The sequence below is a fragment of the Heptranchias perlo genome, chromosome 3 (genome assembly GCF_035084215.1).
Source record: "Heptranchias perlo isolate sHepPer1 chromosome 3, sHepPer1.hap1, whole genome shotgun sequence".
Taxonomy (NCBI): domain Eukaryota; kingdom Metazoa; phylum Chordata; class Chondrichthyes; order Hexanchiformes; family Hexanchidae; genus Heptranchias; species Heptranchias perlo.
Window position 1 is genome coordinate 42,687,304 of NC_090327.1, and position 27,834 is coordinate 42,715,137.

The following is a 27,834-nucleotide window of genomic DNA, read 5'->3' on the forward strand; positions in this document are numbered from 1 at the left end:
CATTGATCGATGTGCCTTCAGCTGTCTAGGCTTAAGCTGTGGAATTTCCTCTCTAAATCTCTCCACCTCTCTACCATCCTTTAAGAACCTCCTTGAAACTCACGTCTTTGACCAAACTTTTAAGACCGCCCGTCCTAATATCTCCTTTTTGGCTCGGTGTCAAAGTTTTTCTTAATTCCCTCCTGCAAAGCACCTTTGGACGTTTACCTACGTTAAAGGTGCTATATAAATGCAAGTTGTTGTTATTGTTACCATAAATGAGTGACCTTAAATAAAAGTCATATCAAATGTTTGCTGATATCGAAGGTGGATTCATGTAGATGCAGTAGTCAGAAGTCAGAGGATTCTTTCTATTTTTCAAGGCCAGTCAAGATTTTATATGGAAATCTCACAAAGTTAAAGAAGTCAATGTGATATTGAGTTGTTCACACTCTGGCTGCTCAGGTCTGACATCTGACATCTGGCCTTCTGCCTTGGCCTAGCTGGAATTCCACGATTAATCCTCTGAGCGCAGGGCTGATCACCCCCTGCACCTACGCCCCCCCCCCCAAGCACCCCCCAACCAGAGTTTAAGATTTACTTTGAAATAAATCAATAATTTCAGTTGTGGGTTGCTTTTCCTCACACTGTTGACCAACATTCAGGTTTGCACTGTGGCTTTGGGACCGATCAACCCCTACATTCCCTCGCCAGACTTTCTAATTAGTGGATTGTAAAAAAATTAAAGGTGGCTGCTTTTGAGTTTTTCTCTTTAAACAGAAATGGCCACTTGCTTTACAGACCCTGAAATTCTTAGGCCTGGGACCGTGGTTTGCTGGTACACTGGCAACAGAGGGGCCGGAATTTGAGGCGGGCCTGCTAGGGTTCTGCCCCTTTTTAGCCCCATTCGAAATCTGAGGCACTTTCAGGAGTGGGCACAATACGATGCAATGTAAATGAGGGAAATATAGCATGGGACATAGTTCCTCATTTACACCCAAAGTTGGTGGGGGGGGGAGGGTGGGGGTGTGGACAGAATTTAAAAGCCAGTTTGAATTGATCACTTCCACTATTGTCAGTAAGCACAATGTCTTCCGTTTTGAAGCCCACATATTTGCTGGATTAGTAATTGACCTGGACCACAGCGGCAAATGGTGAGGAAGTGAAAAACTCTTGACTGTAGAGGTTTTACGCACAGTGATTTGGAGATACAATTTGCTGTTATAACTGGCTACAAAACTTTAAAATTTTCTCTTTGCTTCTTCTGCCTAGAAAATGGCGGAAAAAGCAAATGGAACTGTTTAAAAATGTTCGATCTCACTTCCAGAGGCCTGGTGAGCCCACTCATGTTTCATTAAGGTGCCGCAGCAAATTTCCTCGAACCCCACTCCCTCCCCTCAGATGGGCACTCCCGTTTTGAGAGAAGTGGCTCAGGTGCCTGCCCAAAGTATTTTGATTTCAGGCGGGGCAGGGACAACGACAGTGGGCAGGGAGAAATTCTGATCTGCCCCAAATCAGCCCATCCTCCCCCCAGACCACCCAGGAATTTTAATGCCATTGATTTTTTTAAACAAATGGTAGACAGCAGGCCGTGTTAAAAAAATGAAAAAGGAGGTGGGTGTTATAAAATAAAGGAATTGGGAGTTTTTTTAAAAAAAGGATGTGGGGTGACAGCCGTTTTTGCTTAAAACAAATGAAAGTTTCTTTGTTTTGAAAATAATTGAAGGGGATTATTTATTCATGTTGTTGTGCTTGGGGTAAAGGGATAATGCAAATTGTGCAACCGTGTTTGGGTAAAATTTTGAATCGTTAAGCAATATGGAAACTCAAAGGGGGCATGGTAACAGCAAAGGGGCGTGTCTTGACATCTCTTGATTTTTTTACTGTGGGGTTTGGCAATACTGTGGACTGACTGTTGCTGCACCTTTGTATATGACTGAAACGATTTGAATCAGGGATATTTCCGCCTTATTTGTCAAAACACGTCGATTGTATTTTATGAGGTATGGATCCGAGCAAATCATTAGCTGCAATAAAGTGACGGTTAAAGTTTGACAAAGTCTATTTGGTATCAGGTTCTCACTTTGTTACTTTCAGTCTCTGAAGGAAGGAGAAGAAGCAAAATCCAACAACCTGATTGACAGGTAACTGAAAATTTACTTCACATATTGCAGCTGCTGTTTGTGTGTGGTATAAAAATTCAAGAGTGGCGGTAAGGCAGTGTTAGAACTTGCAGGGGCTGCTTCTAAAACACAGCTTTGTATCGGGGTGAGGAGACTGGTTTCTAAAGGGCGTAGTTCTTGGTTAATGTTGTGCAATTGACAACTGGTGGCAAGCTTATACTGCAACTTACAGCATTAAAAAAATTTGTTTCTGTTTTTGAATTAAACAGTATATTTTTAAATAATTTTATCTAATAACGTGGAAGTACACACTGCAAAAAGTAACCACTTCACTAATTTGTCTCAGTGATGTTTTCAGTAATCCGTGTAAAAAGAGAATGAAATTCCATGCAGTCTCGTGACTGATTTGTGCTTTTGTTCAGTTTCTGATTGAGGTTTTATTGATCTGACTGCAGACTGAGATGCTGATTGAAAAAGGAATAGTTAACCAGCTCTTGTGTGATGCAAAAATGGTGACTGACTGGGGTTGTTAGTGAGACCCACCCGATTTACACAACCTGTTACAATCAGGTCTGACAGGTTTATAGCAGTTTGCTGTACTTCTGCTTATGCTCTTGACATTATAAAACATTCATTTATAAATGATGACTGTTACTCTCCACAAGTTACTCTGTTAAAGTAAGCAGCACTCTTTATAATCTCAATGTATTATTGTACTGCATATTTTGAGTGTTTTCTGTGATTTTTTTGATGTTTTAAAAGCAAATAAACCTGGAAATTATTCTATACGGTATTATGTTGCAAAAATAAATAGGTTAATGCCTCCCTTAAAAAGCAGACAGAAGAATTTGCACAAACATTGAACAACAGTTTTTGTACAATATCGCACAGTATAATTTCCATGCGACAGAGACGTAATATTGATTAAAATGGTTTTAGTTTTTATGCTTACTGTCACCATCCTTAATTACTTTTTAAAATGGCTCATGTTTTAAGCATTAAATAATTTGTCAGGAACCCAGGTTTTGCTTGTTTGAAAATTGATTTCTTTAGAAATTGTGTAAAACTTAGACAATTTTATATACAAGTATGAAAAGTTTTCAGAAAAGGGAATAAAGCATGGCTTAAAATTTAGCAAGGTTTGACGTCCACAGGACAGGCCTCTGATGAAGAGGTTGTGCAGGTGGAGGTGATGCAATAGCTTGGTTTATTTATTAATATGTATTGAGTTCACAGCTGCCATTCTCTACACAGTGAGTTCTTGGTTTTCGTACATTGACAGGAAGAGGGAAGGAAAATTAGATTGGGGGTAAGATTTTTGTTTTATTCTCTATATTAACAACCCACTAATGATATTGAATTTCAAAGATACGTATTCCTACAATTTCATTAGTCAATTGTTAAATACGGAGAAAAGCAGGCTTCCTCTCATTCCTTGTTTAAATATGGAACTTCAACCTCACCCCTCCCCATCCCCAAGAAAATCAACACGAGGCTGTCCTCACACACTGCTTAGTGATTAAGGAGCAGTACCTTTCACTCACTCACTCACCTGACGAAGGAGATAATCTCCGAAAGCTTGTGATTTTAAAATAAAATTGTTGGACTATAACCTGGTGTTGTAAGATTCCTTACATTTGTCCACCCCAGTCCATCACCGGCATCTCCACATCATGATTAAGGAGCAGTATTCAGTGAGGCCTGGGAGCAGGGACCCCAAACTGCCATTGTCGTCTGGGAAATGGTGTGTGGCAGGGGAAGCCTAAAGGAAAGGAAAAACTAATTTTAAAAATTGAAGAAAATTTAAAAAATATATATGAACAGGTTGTGTATGGTTTATTTCCCAGAATCTGCTCTTGGAAAAATACACACTCAATACGTTATGCTATGAGTCAGATGATGCATATACTTTCAGGTCCGACATCGCTATCACCTTCATGAATCCCTTTGTCCATATCTCACTGTTGCCACCATGTTTACGCACACTCACTTGATAGACGAGTGAAGTCTTTGAGCACTTTGTCTATCCTCCTTTCTCTCGTACCGTACACACAGGAACCTGTAATTGTTATTCAATCAGACCTCATTGAAACAGCCAATAAATTATTTAGTGAAGTAACCTTGCCAGTTGGTTCTGTTGACGAGTAGCATTGCTGCCATTACTGCAGCCTGCTGTGTGAGGGTGCCTTCCACTGTGCTGAAGAATCCATGCCATGAAAGTGAATTGTAGCGCTGTGCTTTCCTTGAGTATGACAAAATAGTTGGGAGTTACAAGTCAGATTCTTTAACAATGTCATAACATGCAAAAGTGAAGGACAAGCAGTTTACAAATAGTGATAGAATCTCAAGCTGGAGATACTGTCTTGTAACTCATTGTCAGTGATTTACTATTCTTGATATTAATTATAAGTATAGTTTATTTGAGTTTTAACTTATCTTACTGTTTGTGATGCCGAACTAAACATAGCAGATAAAACATAAATGGAAGGGTTGAGTTGAGAGTGATGGGAGACTTGAAGGTATATTGGCCTATAAATTCAGCCATGCAGCGCCCGTTTCCAGGTGCTAACTTGCCTACTAAGACCTCAATATGGCAGGCAGGAAGCGTAAGCACATTTCCGGCCGGAGGTGCACTGCCCACCATATTGGGTAAGAAAAAAAACAGATGTCCTTTATCCACGCTTGAAGCTGGCATTAGGCCCTTTGCATATGCAAATAAGGGGCCTAACATCTGCTTGAGGCCTCCTTGCCAAGATTGGTTTACCCTAGCGCCATCGGTAGCTACACCTAGGGAAAGCAGCCTTAGGGATTGCCTGCCAACCAAGAAGGTAACTAACTTAGTTGAATGTGGAGCCGGGAGGAGTGCTTCTCCTGAAACCACATTAAAGGAACTGGTTGTCACCGCTTCCCCTCCCCATCGCTGTGGCTCCGGATTGCGACCCCTGATCTCCCCCGCTCCTGACCCCCGATCCTTAATCTCCGACCCCTGATCGGCCCTCCTGGCCTCTTCTGCCGATCCCCAATCGGTCTGTCCCCCGGCCTCTCCCAATCTCGGACACCTAGCTTTCTCCGCCAACCCCCCCGATCAGCCTCCGCGATTCCTGTACCACGGCCCGCCCTGATCCCAGACCCGATCCGAGGCCCAATCCCTGAACCCACTTACCTGAAGGCCACTAGCAGCAGCCCGATATTGCCCAACTCTTCGCTGGCAGTCTCCGATGCTGCATTGTCTCCATTATAATGAGGCCAGAGGCCCAATACCTGGGGAGCTTTGGGCCTCAACATTCAGGTGCAGGAAATGTTCCTTGTGCCCCACGCGTACCCAAAAATGGGCGTGCCCGAACTTCTGGGCCTTTGACTCCGTCCACCTCCTGCTTATGTCCCTCCTGCTTATACTACTTGCTCATTGGCTCCACATCCATGTATTGAATTCAAATGCTTGTCCTTATTTACAAACCCCTCCATGACTTTATTCTACTCTACCTCTACAATGTCCCAGCTCTACTATCAGTGGCAGAGCCTTCAACCATCACATCCTCTCATTCTGAAACTCTTCTTAAAATCTCTGCCTTGCTGCATCTCTGTCCATATTTAAAAACCTTGCTGCATCTCTGTTTACTTTTAAAAGCCTCCTAAAAACCTAACTCTTTGATTGCAACTTCAGTTGCCTCCCCTAACCTCCTTCTTCCACTTTCTGCTTGGTGTCCAATACCCTCCTCCTCCTTAGTAAGGTGCATTCACTTAGATAAAACCATATATAAATATAGGTTGTTGTTGCTGGAATCATTGTCCATGCCTTCATCAGTGCTCTCCTCACTGGCCTCCCCTCCTCCATGCTTCACAAACTCCAGCTAATCCAGAACTCAAATTCTCTCCTGCACAAAGTCCTGTAAAGCTATCACCTTGTCCTTGCTAAGCTCCATTAGCAATCTGTGCCCCAATGAATTGATCTCCAGATCCTCAACCTCATCCTTCCTCGACCTAATTCAATTGTATCTGAGCAGTCTTCTCCAACCATATTCCTTCCTCCATTTCTCAGACTCTGGATTGCCATTTGTTCTCTGGCCCCTCCATCACAAGCCAAGCTTTCAGACACTGTCCCCTCTCTTCCTGGAGCTCTGGTCTTCCCCCTCAAGTTCCTTTACTTCCTGCTTGTGCACCTCTCCATTTATAAGGTCCTCTGACAATTTTGTACACATGAGGAGTGAAATGTATGTTGTGCATAGTATAATATGATTTGTACATTAATAATAATAGGGTAGATATTTGCCTTCAGAACCTGCCTGGCAATCTGGCAGGGTGATTGCACACCTTTTGTAGAACCTGCTTGATTTCCATTCTATTCATTTCAAAGGATTGAAAATCAGGCACGTTCCAAAAAGGGTGTGTGACCCATCCTGCTGGATGACTGGCCAGGCGGTGAGAACGAAAACTGACCCCAATATCTTTTATCGACCAGCAGATCACAAGGCAATAAATTGTGCACTCCATATTGTAAATGATTTTACGTTTTATGCAGTTTTGACTTGCATTATGTGTAGAAAGTGCTTTAAAATCTCCTGATGGGATGTGGAAGATTCTTTTACCATGCTGCCCTTTTGCAATGAAAAATGTTATTATTCTTTTATGTCAGTGATACAGATACTGAGACATCATGAGGACATCCAGTCACCATCACCTTGACAAACTGCTTTCACTTTTTGTTGCACTGGTAAGTTTTCATATTGTATCAATTATGGTTTCACAATTTATATCATTAATTAACATTTTAATGATCACTTAATGTGAGTTGAATTATACATGTGATATGACAATTTTTTTGTTGAATGGAATTGTAGCTGAGTACTAGTTTTTCTAATGTTCTCAGGGTTTTATTGGCAAAGTGAGGTGGGTGATCCCCTGTTTCTAACATGGTAGTGAATGTTTCTGCACAAATATTTACCCAATTACCTTTTGCCACACCTTCAACGCTGGGAGCCAGGAGTAGATTGCTTAACTGGAATCTGAATTAAGAGACAGACTTCTTTGTTCAGTTGCAGGAAGGCGGCAATTGAGAAACATTTTGCCTGAGGAAACAATTTCAAACTTCAGCAGCACAACAATTAGTTGTAGGGTTACCTCATTGGACCACCAGCTAAAATTTGACACTGTTCCCCTTTTAAGACTGCTAATGTCACCTTTAATTGTACTTAACCTAGCAAAGAACAATAGACATTTATTAAACATTGAATTTATTGGTAGGAGGGAAGTTATTGTAGGACCAAGTTAAGCTTTAAAAGTTTGTAATACAGTCAGACTATCCTTAATTCCAGGATAAAGAGGTTTGGTAAATTTATGAGACTAGCTTATGCAATCTAAACAATACTTGGGGGGGGGAGGGATTTTAACTGCTAGTGAGTTTTTGGCGGGAAACCACTGGTTTCAGTTAGATTCCCACCCACACTGCAGTATGAGGCCATGCTGATTTTAATTGCTCAGCCTCATTCCCCACTGGAACGGGCATGGAGCAGCCGTTGGCCTTTGGAAATTCAGGCGGCCCTTGGCTGCCCACCAGCACTCAAGTAAGTGTGGGGACTCGGGGCATGGAAGTGGGGAGGGGTGGAGTCCAGGGCAGGGAAGGCCTAAACATTCCTTGTGGGACCTAGTGAAACACTCCTGCTCCTCCTGCTCCCATGAAGGAAAGTTTAAAAACTTACTTTGAACGGCCCCTTCTGCTTCCGATTCTCTTATCACTTGACTTCACCTGGTAGGAAAGCCACAGTGACTTCCCCACTCAGTCCGGGGTTAAAATCGCAGTCGGAGCCTGCTGACATCAGCATACCCTGATCTGCATATTTTAAGAAGAACCCCACCGGCTTCAAGTGGGTGCTTTTTCCGCCTGCTCAGAACAGCTGGTTAAAATTGAAGATGGCGGGATCCAGGCGGGATATCGGCAGTTATGTTACCCAGTTGATTTTGAAATAGACCCCTATTAACTCATTACTCCCCCAGTTAATCAATTTAATTTCTCTGCACAAGTCGTGACTTCTTTCATTCCTCAAACATAATGTCAAATAATGAAATCAAACAGGAACATCAATATAGTTCCTTTCTGCCCAGTCTCCAAACTGTTTAAAATTTGAAATTCCTCTCTTTTGAAGATTGCTATTTCCACCAAAGTTTGCTTCCGTTTACAGTCAACAGGCATTTTATCAAATGTTGCATTTATCAGTAGGTGGAAAATCTATTGGAATGTTTGCTGAAGGTTTGTCCCCTCCCCCCCAACCTGATTAATCACTCTATGGCAGTCCCGCAATTAAAGGGCCATCTCTCTGATTTAGTTTCCCATTCTTCACAGCCTGATTGTCTTTCTCTTTGTCTCAAGTAGTACAATGAGTTGGCTACACAGTTTCTTTATGTGAGGAGAGATAAATGTAAGAGGCTCCTGCAGAGCCGTTCAGTTTGCTCCAACCTCTGCACCCTGCAGGTAACTTGAAAGAAAAAGAAAGAAAGACTTGCATTTATATAATGCCTTTCATGATCTCAGGACATCCCAAAGCCCCTAACTGCCAATTAAATACTTTTGAAGTGTAGTCACTGTTGAAATGTCGGAAACTTGTGTGCATTTCTATTACACATTATAGCTTTATTCATAGCATTTTTAATTTCTCAGTAATTGCCTGAAGTTGCACACCCACTGCACATTCTCACACCTCAGCCACTTGCTCTAAACATAGATGGAAGAGTTAACCAGTCTCACCCTCACAATGGATAAAATCAAGATTATGTAAAATTTTGTCTGGTGAGAGATTGGGTAGCTCAATGTAACACTATGGTCAAAAAGGGAGAGAAGTATAAATTATGTAACTATAGACCATTTAGTCTAACGACAGTTGTGAACAAACTCTTCGAATCCATAATTTGATATAAAATTAGTGAGCATTTAGAAATGTATGGCTTAATCAAGGACAACCAGCATAGATTTGTTAAAGGCAAGTTGTGTTGACAAATTTAATAGTGCTTTTTGAAGAAGTGACTGATTGGATAGATAATGGGACTGCAGTAGTCAGAAGTCGTTGATAAGGTGCCTCACAAGAGGCTAGTTAGAAAAAGTGAGGCTTATGGTATAAATGGAAATTTAGCAACATGGATAGAACATTGGTTGATAGACAGGAAACAAAGAGTTAGGGTAAATGGGTGTTGCTTGGATTGGAGAAGAGTTGGATGTGATGTACCTCAGGTTCCAGAGCTGGCTCCACTTTTGTTCTCAGTATATGTAGATGATTTGGACTTGGATATAGAGAATGTAATTTCTAAATTTTCTGATGACACAAAGCTAGGAAATTTGGAAAACAATGAGGATGATTGTAAAAGATTTCAGTATAATATAGACAAGTTAGTGGAATGGGCAGACAGGTGACAAATGCAATTTAATGTGAATAAGTGTGAGGTAACACATTTTTAGAGGAAAAACAAAGAATGGGAATATATACATGTTGGAAACATGCTGAAGAGTGCTCATGAACAGAGCAACCTAAGGGTTCAAATATATGATTCCCTGAAAGTACAAGTGCACGTGAATAAAGCCATAAAAAAGACCAGGACATTTTGGGTTTTATAAATATGGACATAGAGTACAAAAATAATGAAGTAATGATAAATTTGTACAAACCATTGGTTAGGTCACAGCTAGAGTACTGCATGCAGTTTTAGGCTCCTTATTAAAGAAAAGATATTAAAGCCATTGAGCTCATGCAGACGGTTGATGTCAGGGATAGGAAACTGTAGTTATGAGGAGAGACTGGAGATACTGAGACTATTTCTACTGGAGCACAGAAAGCAAAGAGGTTTTTAAAATTATGCAGGGTTTTGATAGAGTGAATAAGGAAAGACTTGATTGAGAAGTCAGTAAAGATGGCTCATTAGTTTAAAATTATCACTCAGGGTTACCAGAGAGGTTAGGAAATATGTCTTTACATAGAGGTTTGTTGAAGCATGGAATGCTTTGCCACAGGGAGTGGTTGAGACAGAGACCATTGCATCTTTTATGAGATAATTGTATAAATATTTGAAGCAGAGGAAGATTTGGGCAATAGGGACAGTGCAGGGCAGTGGAAATAGTGTTGAATTGCTCTAACATAAAGCTGGCACAGACATGATGGTCCAAATCGCCTCCTTCTGTGCTGTAAACTTCTGTGGTTCTTCGGAGCACGAGCTGTTTCAGCTCTTCTGATTTTAAACAAAGATAGTTGACAAATATGCATGCTCACCTGTTGTATTCATTGAAAACCACTAAAATCCTATTTAATAGTATCTGTCGTTGATCTCTTTGAAATCAATATCCTGTTGGTACTTGTAATTGGTATGAAACTGAGGTAGCACCTGGAGTTGCCAGTTTGAAAATATTTAATGTAAAGACTGGGATGAATATAGTATAAAAACTTTTGTGATTGGTGAGCGTTCACTTGCCTCTAACCTCCAACTTCTCTTTGTTGTCCCTAAAATACCATCCTACATATTCTTCCTCTATTGAAATCATGATTCATCATAGTCTCCTACTTTAATTCATTCTTTTCTAATGGTGGTAACTCTTTGCCACCCCTAGTCTTTCCTTTCTCTTACAATCTTCAGGCATTCGAAACCCAAGATCAGTGTCCCCAATCACTACTTCCTGGGAAAGTTCACCCACTGCCAGCACACATCAGAAAGCTGTAGGGGTGGTGCTTACGATTTTCTGATATGCACTGGCAGCAAGTAAGGTTCTCTGCTGCCAGCATGTACTCAGAAAATTATCCAGCTTGATTTATCTTGACTTCTCTCTTACTACTTTCAACCCTATGGGTGTCCTGCACTATGAGCCATGACTACTTCTCTTGGTTTCTTATTAAAAAAAACTGAATGAGGTGAAAGCAACATGACTTAGGTGAAAACATAATAAAGTAGTAACATGGGTTCTGAACGTATATGGGATAATTTGCTAACAAAAATCTTCAAGTCCTACATCACTGTGTAAAGCAACAAGGTTTTTTAAGCAGTGCAGTACTGGGACATAAGGCCAGAAACTAATTCCTCCATTAAAGTAACTGCCTAATAGACAGAAATCATGGCAAAAGCAGAAACAGAAAACCCTAATGACATATTCCTCGGCAACAGAATAATACACTGTGCGTTACATGGTATAACACTCTTGCCCTTGTAAAACATTTCAAATCCCTCCAGTCTGGCTTCCAACCTGCTTACATCATGGCCATTCTGGTTAAAGTCACAAATGACTTCCTCTGTGATTGTGACCATGGTACATTATCCCTCTCTGTTCTTCTCAATCCATCCGCGTAGTATAGTGGTTATGTTACTGGACCAGTAATCCAGAGGCCTCGACTAATAATCTGTGCGACATGAGTGCAAATCCTGCCACAGTAGCTATGGAATTTAAATTCAGTTAATTTAAAAAAAAAATCTGGAATACGTTGACCATGAAACTACTGGATTGTTGTAAAAACCCATCTGGTTCACTAATGTCCTTTAGGGAAGGAAACCTGCCATCCTTATATGTGACTCCAGACCCACAGCAATGTGGTTGATTCTTAAATGCTCTCTGAAATGGCCCAGCAAGCCACTCAATCAAGAAGGCAGCTCACCACCACCTTCTCAAGGGCAATTAGAGATGGGCAATAAATGCCGGCCTCGCCAATGGCGACCACATCCCATGAATGAGTAAAAAAACATCCACAATATTTGACACAGTTGATCATAACATCCTCCTCCACTGCCTTCCCTCTGTTGTCCAGCCTTGTGGGACAGCAGACTTTGCTGCTCTTGAGTGCCCTTATTATCCCAAGGCAGTCAGCACATCTCAAGCAATGGTTTCTCTTTCCAACCCTCCAGATTTAGAATCATAGAAAGTTACAGCATAGAAGGAGGCCATTTGGCCCATCGTAACTATGCCGGCTGAAAAAGAGCTTTCCAGCTTAATTCCAGCACTTGATCCGTAGCCCTGTAGGTTATGGCACTTCAAGTGCACATCCAAGTACTTTGTAAATGAGTTGAGGGTTTCTGCCTCTACCACCCTTTCAGGCAGTGAGTTCCAGTCCCCCACCACCCTCTGGTTGAAAAAAAATTCTCCTCAGCTCCCCTCTAATCCTTCTACCAATTACTTTAAATCTATGCCCCCTGGTCACTGACCCCTCTGCTAAGGGAAATAGGTCCTCCCTATCCACTCTATCTAGTCCCGTCATGATTTTATACACCTCAATTAAATCTCCCCCCAGCCTCCTTTGTTCCAAAGAAAACAACCCCAGCCTCTCCAATCTTTTCTCATAGCTAAAATTCTGATAACATCCTTGTAAATCTCCTCTATATCTTCTCTAGTGCAATCACATCTTTCCTGTAATGTAGTGACCAGAACTATACGCAGTACTTGGGCTGTGGCCTAACCAATGTTTTATACAGTTCTAGCAATACCTCCCTGCTCTTATATTCTATGCCTTTGGTAATAAAGGAAAGTATCCCATATGCCTTTTTAACCACCTTATCTACATGTCCTGCTATCTTCAGGGATCTGTGGACATGCACTCCAAGGTCCCTTTGTTCCTCTACACCTCTCAGTATCCTCCCTTTTACTGTGCACTCCCTTGCCTTGTTTGCCCTCCCCAAATGCATTACCACACACTTCTCTGGATTGAATTCCATTTGCCACTTTTCTGCCCACCTGACCAGTCCATTGATATCTTCCTGCAGTCTACAGCTTTCCTCCTCACTATCAACCACACGGCCAATTTTTGTATCATCTGCAAACTTCTTGGTCAAGCCCCCCACATTCAAGTCCAAATCATTAATACATATCACAAAAAGCAAGGGACCTAGCACTGAGCCTTGCGGAACTCCACTGAAAACAGCCTTCCAGTCGCAAAAACACCCGTTAACCATTACCCTTTGCTTCCTGCCACTGAGCCAATTTTGGATCCAACTAGCCACTTTCCCTTGGATTCCATGGGCTTTTACTTTTTTGACCAGTCTTTCATGTGGGACCTCGTCAAAAACCTTGCTAAAATCCATGTACACTACATCAAACATGTTACTCTCATCGACCCTCCTTACCTCCTCAAAAAATTCAATCAAGTTAGTCAGACACGACCTTTCTTTAACAAATCCATGCTGACTGTCCTTGATTAACCCGTGATTTTCTAAATGACGATTTATGCTGTCCCTCAGAATTGATTCCAATAATTTGCCCACCACTGAGGTTAGGCTAACTGGCCTATAATTACATGGTTTATCTATTTCTCCCTTTCTAAACAATGGTACAACAATAGCAGTCCTCCAATCCTTCAGCACCACGCCTGTAGCCAGGGAGGATCGGAAAATGATGGTCAGAGCCTCCGCTATTTCCTTCCTCGCTTCTCTTAACAGCCTGGGATACATTTCATCCGGGCCTGGCGATTTATCTACTTTCAAAAATGCTAAACCCCTTAATACTTCCTCTCTCACTATGTTTATCCCATCCAATATTTCACACTCCTCCTCCTCAACTATAATCTCTGCATCGTCCCCCTCCTTTGTGAAGACTGACGCAAAGTATTCATTAAGAACCATACCCACATCTTCCGCCTCCACACTTAGGTTACCTTTTTGGTCTCAAGGGTCCTTCCTTGGCCCATTCCTTGCCTTGTCTGATATTGACACAAAGAATAGCGGTGGACTCTGCTGCCATTCCTGCCATCTGCTGCCGTCACATTTAGGGATTTTTAATTTATTTTTTGGTCTTCATTGAAAGGATTTCAGAATGACTCATATTTAAGTGTTGTGTTTTAAAACAAAGATTTTGCACAAGTTAAAAAAGCCACAGGCTGAAACCATTTCGAAAATGGATTTAATTGTTAGTGGTCAGGCACAGAAGATCTAGATTAAAATCAGACAAGCTAGTTTTAAAATGTCATGGCTCACAGTCTATTTCAAACGGAGACAATGAGGGTCAATTGTCTCACACCATGTCCATTAAGCCAAGAGGACCCCTATTTGGAAGTAGATTTTGACTTTGTGTGATAGTGTAAAATGGGTGATAGTGAATCGGCAGCCTGTTTTACATCTCTCCCCATTGAAGTCAATGGAAATAAAAATGGGGAGAGATGTAAAACGGGCGACCGATTCGTAACACCCATTTTACACTATCACTCAAAGTCAAAATCCACTCTGATATCTCTAAAATCACCCCATTCGTTTTGAGAAAGAAGGAGATTTTTTCTTTAAACTTGCACTCAAGGCAGGATGAGAGTTAGCCAGTTTTCTTGACAGGTCTACTGGCAAATCACTGAACAGGGAAGAAGTCGGAGGTTCAGCCTTCCCACTAGCTAAGAACAGAGGGAGCAAAGGGCAAAGCGATGCAGAAGCAGGCAGTAAGCCAACTAAATCTGGGAGGAGGCCTGGCCTAGTGAGACAAAATTCATTCATCTCAAGCCAGGGCCGATTAGGATTAGAAGGCTAACCAGGAACATAAGAACGTAAGAAATAGGAGCAGGAGTAAACAATATGGCCCCTCGAGCCTGCTCTGCCATTCAATAAGATCATGGCTGATCTTCTACCTTAACTCCACTTTCCCGCCCTATCCCCATATCCCTTGATTCCCTTAGTGTCCAAAAATCTATCGATCTCAGTCTTGAATATATTCAACGACTGAGCATCCACAGTTCTCTGGGGTAGAGAATTCCAAAGGTTCACAACCCTCTGAATGAAAAATTCTTTCCTCATTTTGGTCCTAAATGGCTGACCCCTTATCTTGAGACTATGACCCCTAGTTCCATACTCTCTAGCCAAGGGAAACAGCCTCTCAGCATTTACCCTGTAAAGCCCTCTAAGAAATTTATACATTTCAATAAGATCATCTCTCATTCTGCTAGACTCCAGAGAATATAGGCCCATTCTACTCAATCTCTCCTCATAGGACAACCCTCTCATCCCAGGAATCAATCTAGTGAACCTTCATTGCACTTCTTCTAAGGCAAGTATATCCTTCCTTAGGTAAGGAGACCAAAACTGTACATAGTACACCAGGTGTGGTCTCACTAGTGCCCTATGTAATTGCAGCAAGACCTCCTTACTCTTATAGTCCAACCCCCTTGCAAAAGGCTAACATACTATTTGCCTTCCTAATTGCTTGCTATACCTGCATGTTAAAACTTTCTGTGATACTTAAGTGAAGCCGCTAACAGGGATGGTTTGGCGTAACTTTATTGTTTTCCTTGTTCTCGAGAATGCGTTCAGAAGCTAGTTCAATCAAGGTGAGATTCGATTACTTTTGTTACTCTGTACATTCACTTGCTGTCTATAGACGCTTGGATTGCTTACGGGAGTGAACATCACTGATTTGCCTGAGAAGATATCTAAGACATACCTGAAACTTATAACAGTCGCACATTTTTAGAGAGGCTGTGCACTGTACTCATGTAAGTTTGATGCTCTGTTCTTCTTTTCACGGCCCCTGAGATCTTTGAGGAATGCTCTTTACCACTGTTGGCTTTTCCTTAGCCTCTCCCCAGGGACATTGTTGCCCACTTCCACGACCTCTTTCTTCTGGCTTCCTTTTGTGTTGTCCAACACCCAGTGTTCATTCCTCATTTAAACTATCCCGTCAAGTGCCTCTATTTGGGTTAGTGAGTGCAAGTGAGAACATGATGTATGGTGTGGGAGAATTCCTGGTGTTGATGGTCCTGCCATTGAGTAACTTTCTCTCTACTTCTTTTTTGCTTCCTGCTCCTGCGGAGAGAAAAAGACAGAGAAAGGCAATGAGTTTCCTGCTATCCACTTTTTCTTTACTCTTCTCTTTGGAGTATGAGTCTCAGAAAACAGAAACCTTTTTTTGATTGTTGACCACTGGCACTTGTTCTGCATAAACCAACTGTAGGTGCAGGGCTTATGTCTCCTCCCCTATCGACTCCACTGAATGGGATCCCAGTATCTCCATCAACTCCTCCTCCTGCTACATTAACAGATGGTTGGATAAAATAACTTGCATTTATATAGCACCTTTCAGATCTGCCCAAGACCCCCTAAAGTTCTTCATGGTCAATTAACTACTTTTGACGTGAAGTCACTGTCGCTTTAAAGGCAAACACAGCAGCCAATTTCCACACATCAAGATCCCACAAACAGCAATGAGATGAATGGCAAGTTAATCTGTGTTTTTTGGTGTTGGGTGAGGGATAAATGTTGGCCAGGACATAGCACTGCTCTTCGAATAATGCCATGGGATCTTTTACATTAACCTGAACAGGCATTCGGTGCCTCAGTTTAATATCCCATCTGAAGCCTCCAGCAATGGATGCCAGACTTGGCTCAGTGGTAGCACTCTCACTTCTGAGTTAGAAAGTTGTAGGTTCAAGCCCCACACCAGGACTTAAGCTTGAAATCCAGGCTGACACTTCAGTACTGAGGGATTGCTGCACTGTCAGAGGTGTCATCTTTCAGATGAGACGTTAAACCGAGGCCCCATCTGCCCTCTCAGGTGAAAGTAAAAGATTTTATGGCATAATTCAAAGAGCAAAGGAGTTTTCCCTATGTCTTGGCCAATATTTATCCCTCAACCAACATCACTAAAATAGGTTATCTGGTCAGTTATCTCATTGCTGTTTGTGAGACCTTTCTGTATGCAAATTGGATGTTATGTTTGCCTACATTACTGCACCAAAAATATTTCATTGGCTGTGAAGTGCTTTGGGATGTCCTGAGGTCGTAAAAGGTGCTATATAAATTCAAATTCTTTTTTTCCCTCAGTACTTCACTGAAGTGTCAGCCCAGATTATATACCCAAGGCCTGGAGCAGGGCTTGAACCCACACCCTTCTGATTAAGAGTGCTACCACTGAGCCAAGGCTGACATTTAAGTGATACCAATTGTTCCTTTTCCTGTAGTTTGTCATTCATGGGAATTATGTGCCAATTTTTTCTCCAGGAGAACAGAAAGCTTGTTATTTACAAGCACAGACTGGTTTATTTAATGACTATTAGAGAACTTTTATCACTTTTCTTATAGAGTTCCCATAGAGAAAATAATGCCTCAAGGGAATTGCATGCTTTGCAGGATTCTACAGGCATATAATTTACTTCTTCCATGTGAGGAAGTTTCTATAGTGCATTTAGTTCACAGGGTTATGTGTGTTATTCCACTTTTGGTGTTAACATAGTGATCTTTAGTTTGTAAAGTGTTAACAAATGATCAGTGGCAGTTTGCTGCCGTCACACTTACCTTTGCTGACCTTGTGAGGTCATTAAACTTCTTTCTGCCTTGGAGAGAGGGTCTTAGGGGTTAGGGAGTTTCCACTTATTGCCTGCGTCATTTCTTGTTTATAATTTTTATCAATGATTTAAAGGAAGGAATTTTCTCTAAAGTGTCCAAAGCTTCAGACAATACCAAATTGAGAGCAGTGGCAAATGATAAATATTAGTATGCACAAATAAAAAAGGAACTTGACGAGCTTGATCAGTGGGCAGAAAAATTGCAGATGCAATTTAATATAGGAAATGTAAGGTTATGAGATTTGGCAGAGGGAAGATTGATGTGAATTTTGTGCTAAATGTGAATGTACTTGAGGTATTGGAGCAGTAGAGAGATCTTGGGGTTTTAATGAACAGGTCACTAAAACATCAGCCGTTAAAAAGCAAACAGAATGTTGGGATACATAGCAAAGAGTATAACAATATAAATCCAGAGGTCATTTTAAAACTGTACTTGGCCCTGATGAGACCACATCTGGTGTACAGTTTTGGCCTCCCTATTTTAAAGAGATTATTTAATTATTGGAAGAGGTACAGAGAAGGGCTACATGGTTGATCCCAGAACTTAAGTGAATAAGGAAAGATTGATTTACCCTGGGTCTCTCCTCTCTTAAAAAGAGAAGATTGAGAGGGGAGATGGTAAAAATGTTTCAAATTATGGAAGGTTTGGACATATTGGATCCAAACAAACTTTTCTGCTGTGTACAGAATTTAAGCACAAGTGGTCTTATTTACAATTTAAGGACAACAGAAGAAAATAGGAAATTTAGGAAGATTTTTTTTACCGAAAGGGTGGTAAGTACGTGGTACAGAATCCACTTGTGATGGAACAGGAAATCTAAATGGGTTTCAAGGAGGAACTAAACAGATTCTTGTCAACAAGTGGGATTCAGAATTATTAGAATTGCACTATAATGTGGATAAGCGGGCGAGGTCGATCAAAAGCCTTCTCCACCTGAAACTGTTGATATGTATTGGCAAGTCACTTGTCAAATACAACCACAATTTCATTCTTTCACTTCCTTGTTTCAGTAAGATGATTAATGTCACTCTGAGAAGCTTACAGTTCACATTTTAGTAGTTCTCTTTAAAGCCACCTACATTTTTTGCTTTAAGTACAGGCCAGCTTTAATTCGTGCACTTGCCCCATTCAGAACAAATTCCTCCAGTCCTGCAATGCCTCTCCTCCATTATCCAGCTCAGTGGGACTGCCCTCACTTGGTTTCATTCTTACCTATCCAATTGTAGCCAGACCATCTCCAGCAATGGCTTCTCTTCCAGCCGCTGCACTGTTACCTCTTGAGTCCCCCAAGGATCTTTCCTTAGCTCCCTCCTCTTCCCCATCTACATGTTGTCCCATGGCGACATCATCCGAAGACATGGGATCAGCTTCTGCATGTACGTTGACAACACCCAGCCCTACTTCTCCACCACCTCTCTCGTCCCCTCCACTGCCTCTGTGCTGTCAGATTACGCGTTGGACATCCAATCGTGGGCGAGCCACAATTTTCTCCAGTTAACTTCTTTCAGATGAGACATTAAACTGAGGCCCTGTCTGTCCTCTCAGGTGGATGTAAAAGATCCTATGGCACTATTCAAAGTTGAGCAGGGGACTTATCCTTTGTGTTCTGGCCAATATTTATCTCTCAACCAAAACCACTAAAAGAGATTACCTGGTCATTTATCTCATTGCTGTTTGTGGGACCTTGCTCTGCACAAATTTGCTATTGTGTTTCCCTATATTTCAAAAGTGACTATACTTCAAAAGTATAGTCACTTGGCTGAGATTGTGAAAGGTGCTATGTAAATGCAAGTCTTTCTTTCTCAACTTAGTCATTAGGGGAAGCTTGCACAAATACATTTACATCCTAGTGACAGGAATGTGAGGACTATTTTATAAAATGGCAGCTAATACTATATAGAGGTATACATATGACAAAATAAGATAGTCTCTGGTTTTTAGCAATGACATGTGGATTAACCATGGCATGTCACTATAGAAACCGCTTCTGTACAGGTATGATTTAACTTCTTTATATTAACTGCAGATTTTAACCACTGGAATTAACGGAAACTTTCCCAAAGGCCCATTGCAGTCAATGGATCTGAACGTTGCTGAGGATACTGCTGTTCCTTTACTGATTTTTCAGGTAACTCATAATTTTGGCTGCCATTGTTTCAAATCATGTAAAAACAATTCTAAACAGTGAATATTATGTAAAAGGGTTAAGATTTTATGTACATGAAAATGTGCAAATGGGATTGCTGTGCAGCCAGGGGCTGACACGTCTTACGCCTCCACTCAACTACATTCGGCTCCACTTCCAAAACAACACGCTCTGGCTTCCTTGTGCTTTGTGTCACCACATATCACTTTCTCATCCGCACTGCCTGTACTGCCTCGAGTTAGTGCATGGGCTGTTGAATCCAAGGTAGAGGGTTAATAACGGGGTGGGTGAGCGGTTGCTGGTGTTGCTAGAGGCAGAGGGGACTCTAAGGTCTCGCTCCTTTGAAAGCTTCTCTGCTGTATCCTGGCTTGCAGCCTCTGGAAGAAGAAAAAGTACTGTTAACTTTGGTGTGGTTGAACAGCAATCAGCTACTTTGTAGATGTCTTATGAGGAAAGTGGTTGCTGGTGAAGCGATTGAACAAAAAGGTATATGTTCTCACAAACTCACTGAATGTACAGAAATTCCCACATCACCATCCTCACCTGCCAGGCCATAGTGGAAGCCAATTATGGGGCTATGCTTCCTTTTCAAATGATGTCAAATGCTGGATGTTGGCATATCCTGCCTGTAGCACGGCATTCCCTGGCATTGTGTGCAGCTTTCTCCTGCAGGAGGAATGCATACTATTAATTAGCTGCTGTCGCAAGCAGTCAGCATTCGTGCATTTCCACGCTGCTGTGTTAAACTTGACCGATCTTTTAATTTTTGCCTTTTTTTAATCCCAGTGTGACTGTGGCCAATTATTGTGCTCCAATTGTTCCCCCCAGCTGATATCAGCCAAATTAACACACCAAGCAATTTATCTACTGAGCTATTAGTACAGATAAAGTTAACTTTTACATTAGTCATTTGTACTGTTGATGCTAGGGTAAGATGGCACTTGACTGTATATTTGATTGTAATGCACACCAACGAAAATCTGGTATACCATTTTCTTTTATTGTAGTTTATAGCAACCAACGATGCTGTGAAGTCATTTAAAATTTCTGGTGAAACAGAGGGCAGGTTCCACGTTGAAGACAATGGATGGTTGTATTCCAACATGTCCCTGGACCGTGAACAAAAAGCAGTCTACAAGTTACAGGTAAACGGAAATTACTTTATGGAGAAGAAAATTATAATTATTGAAACATTGGTTTATATTATTGAGGATACAGAAATAGAAGATGAAGAGAACTGAATTAAGAATACTTGGTACCCTGGGCGCCAAGAACATTCGGGGCCCCTCCGCACCCCCTGCACAACCGACCACCTCCCTCCCCGGAAACCTGTCCATTGAAACCTGTCCCATCAGACTAGGGTGAGCTGCTGCCCTCAGGCACTGGGACTCCCAGGCGTTGATGGGTGGCTTCTTGTTCCATTGGGTTTGGGGGCAGGGAGGCTGAGCTCCTCAGGTTGTAACAGGTGGGCTGCCTATCGGACATGGCTCACCGCCCCCTACGGGCCCCTATATTTGTCTGGGACCCCTGGGCATGGCTCCGTAGGCCCATGCATTAATGTGCCCCAGAGATGATGCCAGAGAATCCAATGATTTCAGATTTAAATGAGTGGACAATTGCATAACAAACCAGCAATGAACATGTATAACACTGGCACTCATGGGAATCTTCTATTTTTACAAAGATGAGTGTTTTAAACATCTGTTTAAATAATGGAAGATTTAAAGAAATGGAGAACCTGCCTTTATAACTCATGCTCAAATGAAAGAGGCATTATGGCAGTTGTAGCACTGATTATGCAGTTTAAGCAGATTTGTGACTTTGAAGTGCATAGGTTAGAATATAGTTCACAAAGAGATCATTTTTAAAATTTTAAAAATTATTTTTGAGAACTTTGATGTGGCTGCAAACAGCAATTTAGAATAGCAGGAGATTGGGCACCATTTTGAATTAAAACTCTGAACTGGTCCTGACAATAGCCTTTTCTTTCTGATGGATAGTTGTAATGCAGTTGCATAGAATGTAAGAACATAATGCAAAACTAATGGCCATAATAACTAATAATATCAATGGAGACCAAATTGAGGCAATAATAGACGGTAATGGGCAGTATGAAAATTGAAATATGCTGTTCCAGTAATAATAAATAAATACTTGTATTTACACAGTACCTTATCACACATCTGTAAATATTTCATACAATAAATTATGATTTGGAGTGCAGTAACTGTTATTAAGTATAGAGGGTAATGTTCTGGAGTATTTTGAATACCATTCATGGGTTTTCCATAAATATCGTTCCATTGCAGAAAGTTTATCATGCATTCAGTATTTTTCTGTTGAAAATCCATGAATCCTGCTGAACGGGAATGAAATAGATGATTTTGCAGAGATTTTGCAACCCATCCTAGGTTACTGAGGGAAGTAAGGGTGGAAATTGCAGAGGCTCTGGCCACAATCTTCCAAACCTCCTTAGATATGGGGGGCAATGCCGGAGGACTGGAGGATTGCAAATGTTACACCCCTGTTCAAAAAAGGGGAGAGGGATAAACCCAGCAATTACAGGCCAGTCAGCCTAACGTCGGTGGTGGGGAAACTTTTAGAGACAATAATATAGGACAGTATTAATTGGCACTTGGAAAAGTATGGGCTAATAAATGAAAATCAGCATGGATTTGTTAAAGGAAAATTGTGTTTGACTAACTTAATTGAGTTCTTTGATGACGTAACAGAGAGGGTTGATGAGTGTAATGCGGTTGATGTTGTGTTTATGAACTTTCAAAAGGCATTTGATAAAGTACCAGATAATAGACTTGTTAGCAAAATTAAAGCCCATGGGATTAAAGGGACAGTGGCAGCGTGGATACAAAATTGGCTAGGGGACAGAAAGCAGAGAGTAGTGGTTGCTTTTCAGACTGGAGGGAAGTATATAGTGGTGTTCCCCACGGGTCAGTATTAGGACCACTGCTCTTTTAAATATATATTAATGACCTGGACTTGGTGCGGAGGGTATAATATCAACATTTGCAGATGACATGAAACTCGGAAATGTAGTAAACAATGTGGAGGACAGTAACAGACTTCAGGAGGACATAGACAGACTGGTGAAATGGGCAGACACATGGCAAATGAAATTTAATACAGAGAGTTTTGGTAGGAAGAAAGAGGAGAGGCAATACAACTAAATGGTACAGTTTTAAAGGGGTTATAGGAACAGAGAGATCTGGGGGTGCACATACTCAGATCTTTGAAGGTGGCAGGATAATTTGAGAAGGCAGTTAAAAAAGCATATGGGATCCTGGACTTTATTAATAGAGGCATAGAGCACAAAAGCAAGGAAGTTATGCTAAACCTTTATAAAACACTGGTTAGGTCTCAGCTGGAGTATTGTGTTCAATTCTGGGCACCACATTTTAGGAAGGATGTCAAGGTCTTGGAGAGGATGCAGAAGAGATTTACTAGAATGGTACCAGAGATGAGGGACTTCAGTTGTCTGGAGAGACTGGAGAAGGTGGGGTTGTGCTCCTTAGAACAGAAAAGGTTAAGGGGAGATTGGATAGAGATGTTCAAAATCATGAACGGTTTTGATAGAGTAAATAAGGAGAAACTGTTTCCAGTGGCAGACGGGTCAGTAACCAGAGGACACAGATTCAAGGTGATCGTCAAAAGAGCCAGAGGCGACATGAGGAAACATTTTTTTTATGCAGTGAGTTGTAATGATCTGGAATGCACTTCCTGAAAGGGTGGTGGAAGTAGATTCAACAGTAACTTTCAAAAGGCAATTGGATAAATACTTGAAGGGAACAAATTTACAGGGCTATGGGGAAAGAGCAGGGAAATGGGACTAATTGGATAGTTCTTTCAAAGGAGCGGGCACAGGCATGATGGGCTGAATGGCCTCCTCCTGTGCAGTACTTACTATGATACTATGACACTATGTGCTGCACTTGCTTTGCTGAAACTGGCCATTGTTTAGCGCAGATGGTTACTCTTGTCTCTGGGCGCAAATACGGAGGATATTCAAGGCCAATGAATTGTTTGTTTTGAGTTTAAATGGAGACTGCGATGTAATCATGATCTTAATTAATTGCCTTCCTTTTTGGAAGACTGGGTGCAACAGCTAGCCATTGGAGTTCGGAGAATTTGCCTTTCATTCAATTCATCTACTACCCTACCACCCATGCATTTCCAGACTCCCCAAGGAAATCTTTATCCTCTTCTAACCCGGGCTTACCCCCGCCTCACCACCACCTCACGACCGCTATTTTCCTCCCAGAACCCTTGCAGTTACTTTTCTTGTGCTGGAGACCATTCCCTGGGTCCCTGGCTGCCTCTGACTTTATCAATTTTAATGGCCGGCAGCTGCTTCCCAACGACTTCCTGGCATTTTGGTTGTGAAGTCAGCAAGTGACATGCTAATGTGACCCTCTCGTTAAAATCGGCTGAGCCTGCCTGTTGCTCCCGGACTGGCACGCTGCTTGCTTTGCTGCATTCCTGCCCGAGGGTAAAAATCGAGGCCATTATTGTCCCAGTCAATTTCTGGTAAGTTGAAATCTCCAATTACTATAGTTGGTCCCTCGCTAGTTGCCAGCCTTATGTCCTCCCATAGTTCCAGATCATGGCTTTGACTGTGAACTGGGGGTCTATAGTATGCCCCCAGTAATAGTTTACCTTTGTAACAATCTATTCATTCTACCCAAAATGATTCTGTGTTTACCCTTTCTTTTTTAATTCCATCTTTATTATAAATTAATGGTAAAACTTTAAAAGGAGTAGAAGAGCAGAGAGACTTGTTCAGATACACAGAACTTTAAAAGTAGGAGAACAAGTTAACAAAACTGTAAAAAGAAACATAGGTTTTATAAATAAAGGGCAGGGGAATGGAACTAAATGGAAAGCTCTTCAAGACAACTGGCACAGGAGTGACAGGTCTGAATGGCTTCTTTGTGTGCTTTTATCCACTTGGTCAACAGGAGAACTTAACTTTGTAATTCATTGTTGACTTGTTTTTTTTTGTTTTTAGATAGAAGGCCTAAATGAAAAACAAGAGACAGTCGAAGGACCTGTCACTGTGACAATTTTAGTTCGTGATACAAATGACAATCAACCTATATTTACAAAAAAAACGTATGATGGAGTTGTACGCCAGAATGCCAGGCCTGGTAGGTAACATTTTGAATAACTTAAGCTGCAATTAAAGAGAAAATTGCCCCAAAATTCTGATAGGCCCAATCTGCTGATAGAAGAGTGGTGAAGCGGAGAAGGACAGACCCAGTTCTAAATGACAGGGGCAGGATCATTCGTTTACCTGGGGTGGGTGCTTCGCACCAATAAGGACACATCAGTGGTGCCTGCCCCAATAAGCTGGCAGCAAAATTGGGATTAGAGAAAAGGCCTGGGGAGAGCCAAACTGCACTGAAGAAGAGTAACCCCAGTTCTGATAGGAGCCAACGGGCTCCTCCCTATTGTCGAGGTTAATCGATCCTTACTGGGATTGATAACCTTTTGTGAGGCCTCAGTACAACTCATGACAGCTCTCAGCTGCGGGAATTCCACTGAGGGATACTGGGTGGATATCCCAGGAGAACCTGCAAACTCCCCCAGGCATGCCTCCATGACAAGGGGGAGGCTGGAGAAGGATCCGCCCATGGAACCCCCTCCCACCAGAAAATGGTGGAACGGAAAACGTGGGGCAGAATCCTGGCAGAATTGGGTTCCATGCTATTTTCTGGTCCCTGGTGGGGCGATTCACTCCAGTTCCACTCAGGGACTGATCGGAATATTCGGCCCAGTGTTTTTATTTAAAAAGGTACTAAAGATGTTTTTATGTTGTGTTATTTTCTTTAATACTGTACTGGGATAGAACGATCAAGGTAATTTTTACTTGATAGGTCCTGCTTGGGCCATCAGTCTTGAAATTATAAAATGTGCACAATGTGTAACTGTTTGATTGCTTCTGCCAGGCAATTCTTGCTTTACCTACATCAAAGAGTGACAAATCACAATGTGGTAAACACAGTTACATAAGGCATTTTACTTTGTAATGGTTCTGTGTGTTCAGCATCTTCCAAATACTTTAATTCACTTGATTGCATTTTGTCCTGAAAGTAGAATCTATAATGTAACTGGTAAAATTTGCTTAAAAATAACCTCAATAGGTTATAAATGCAATGGTGAGAAAAGTGCGGCAAAAGTCTTAATTATGATTTATGCTAATGACCTATAAATAAAATATATTAATTATTTTTTTAAAAATTGTTCTTGGGACGTGGTCTTCTTGTATTACGTCGCATTCTCCCTTTGTATTAACTACTCCCCCCGGTTTGGTGTCGTCCGCAAATTTTGGAATTGTACTTCCAATTCCCGTGTCCAAATTATTAATGTAAATTGTGAACAACAGTGGTCTCAACACCGATAGAACACCACTTCCCACCTTTTGCTAGTCTGAGTAGCTACCCCTACTCTCTGTTTTGTAGCCAGCTTGCTATCCATTCTGCTACCTGTCCCCTGACTCCACATGCTCTGACCTTAGTCATGAATCTACCATGCGGTACCATATCAAAAGCCAATTGAAAATCCAAATATATTACATCTACTGCATTTCCCTTGTCAGCTCTTTCTGTTACTACTTCAAAGAATTCAGTAAGCATGACCTTCCCTTTTGAAATCTGTGCTGACGACTCTTAATTATATTTTCGGTTTCTAGATGTTTTTCTATTAGATCTTTGAGTAAAGATTCCATTATCTTTCCTACCACAGACGTTAAGCTAACTGGTCTATAGCTCTCTGGACTTGTTCTATCTCCCTTTTTAAATATAGGAATAACATCTGGCACTATTCCCTTTTCTAATGAATTTATATATATATATGTAGTAGTGCCTCTGCTATCTCTTCCTTAACTTCGTTTAATATGTGTGGATGCAATCCATCCGGACCAGGGGTTTTATCCTTTCTAAGTTTGATTAGTTTATCAACTATCTCCCCCCTTTCTATCTTTAGTGACTTTATATCTTTTTTGATCCCTTCTAATATCATGTCCACCATATTAGTCTCACTGATAAATACTGAGACAAAGTAACTATTCAATATTTCTGCCATTTTGCTGTCATTATCTGTGAGTTTATCTTGTGCATCCCTTAGTCACCCTATCCCTATCCTGATTTTTCTTTTGTTATTTATGTGTCTGTAGACTATTTTACTATTTCTTTTTATATTCCTTGATAATTTACTTTTGTAGTTCCTCTTTGCTTTCCTAATTGCTTTTTTGACTCTGAGTCAGAAGGTTGGGGATTCATGCCTCATACCAGGGTTTGAACTCATAAATAGGGATAGAATGTTTCCACTGGTCAGTGAGGCAGCAACGAGAAGGCATAGATTTAAGTTAATTATAAAAGGAATTGAAGGGGAGGTTAAAAAAAATTCTTCGCACAGGCTTTGTAAGACTGTGGAATGAGCTGCCACAAACACTTGTTAAAGCAGAGTCCATAACTGTTTTAAAAGGAGAATTAGATAGTTGCTTGAAAAAGAGGGGAGCAACACGACAGTGGGATGAGACTGGGGGCTGACTTCACAAATGTATGTTGCCACTGTGGAGCCACACCCATTGGCCATGCACATCTGGAAATTGCAGGCCTGAAGCCCACTATATTCCATCCAGAGTCTCATTTGATGAATGAATGGCACTTGGGTGAGGTATTGAGGAGGTTGCTGGCATCTGTGGAACTGTACCTCCATACAAAGCAGGGCTTTCAAGAGGGGAATGGTATAATTTATTTACATTTTTATGAAGTAAATCAATTGTCTCTTTCTATTCACAGGCAAGGCTTTCATGTATGTAGAGGCTACCGATTTGGATGACCCTGCAACTCCTAATGCTAAAATCATGTACAGGATCTCACAGCAGATACCAACCACTGACAAAATAATGTTGTTCCAGATTAATAATGAAACTGGGGCAATCTCCACAACTGAAGAAGGTATGTTGACCATAAGATGAAACATCTCTTCAATTTAAACCAGAGGGCACCTCTCTGCAACATGATTTTGAGAATGCCATATTTACATTTAAATGCAGGTGGTGCCAAATGATTCTGTCATATCTGAATGTATTTGTCACTGTGCTATCACAGATAAAATATAAATCTCATTAAAACATCACTTTTGTTAGATGAATTCATGTTAAAACACACGTGTGTGACATTGTGCAAAGTACAACGAATGAATGCTGTGCTAAGTATTGCCTGAAACACTGTTGATCTCCCATGGAATTGCTCCAAGGTAGTCTGGGACCTGGAGTGGGATTTTTAAGGGTAGAAATTC

General features: G+C 41.3%; 1 protein-coding gene across 8 annotated transcripts in view; it reads left to right on the forward strand.

Annotated features, from left to right (window-relative positions):
- The first annotated feature begins 1,901 nt into the window (after positions 1-1,901).
- The window catches only part of cdh17 (cadherin 17, LI cadherin (liver-intestine)), a 171,270-nt gene continuing 145,337 nt past the window's right edge, over positions 1,902-27,834 (forward strand). The window contains exons 1-8 of one of the 8 annotated variants that reach the window (XM_067979305.1): positions 1,902-1,982; positions 2,077-2,123; positions 3,357-3,411; positions 6,736-6,813; positions 19,396-19,497; positions 20,523-20,660; positions 24,539-24,677; positions 27,333-27,491. In XM_067979305.1, coding sequence (XP_067835406.1) covers positions 6,757-6,813; positions 19,396-19,497; positions 20,523-20,660; positions 24,539-24,677; positions 27,333-27,491 — 595 coding nt within the window. In that variant the 5' untranslated portion in view covers positions 1,902-1,982; positions 2,077-2,123; positions 3,357-3,411; positions 6,736-6,756. Of the gene's footprint in view, positions 2,124-3,338; positions 3,412-6,735; positions 6,814-19,395; positions 19,498-20,522; positions 20,661-24,538; positions 24,678-27,332; positions 27,492-27,834 lie in introns of all 8 variants that reach the window. The other 7 variants (XM_067979324.1, XM_067979337.1, XM_067979316.1 and 4 more) reach the window with 7 other exon arrangements.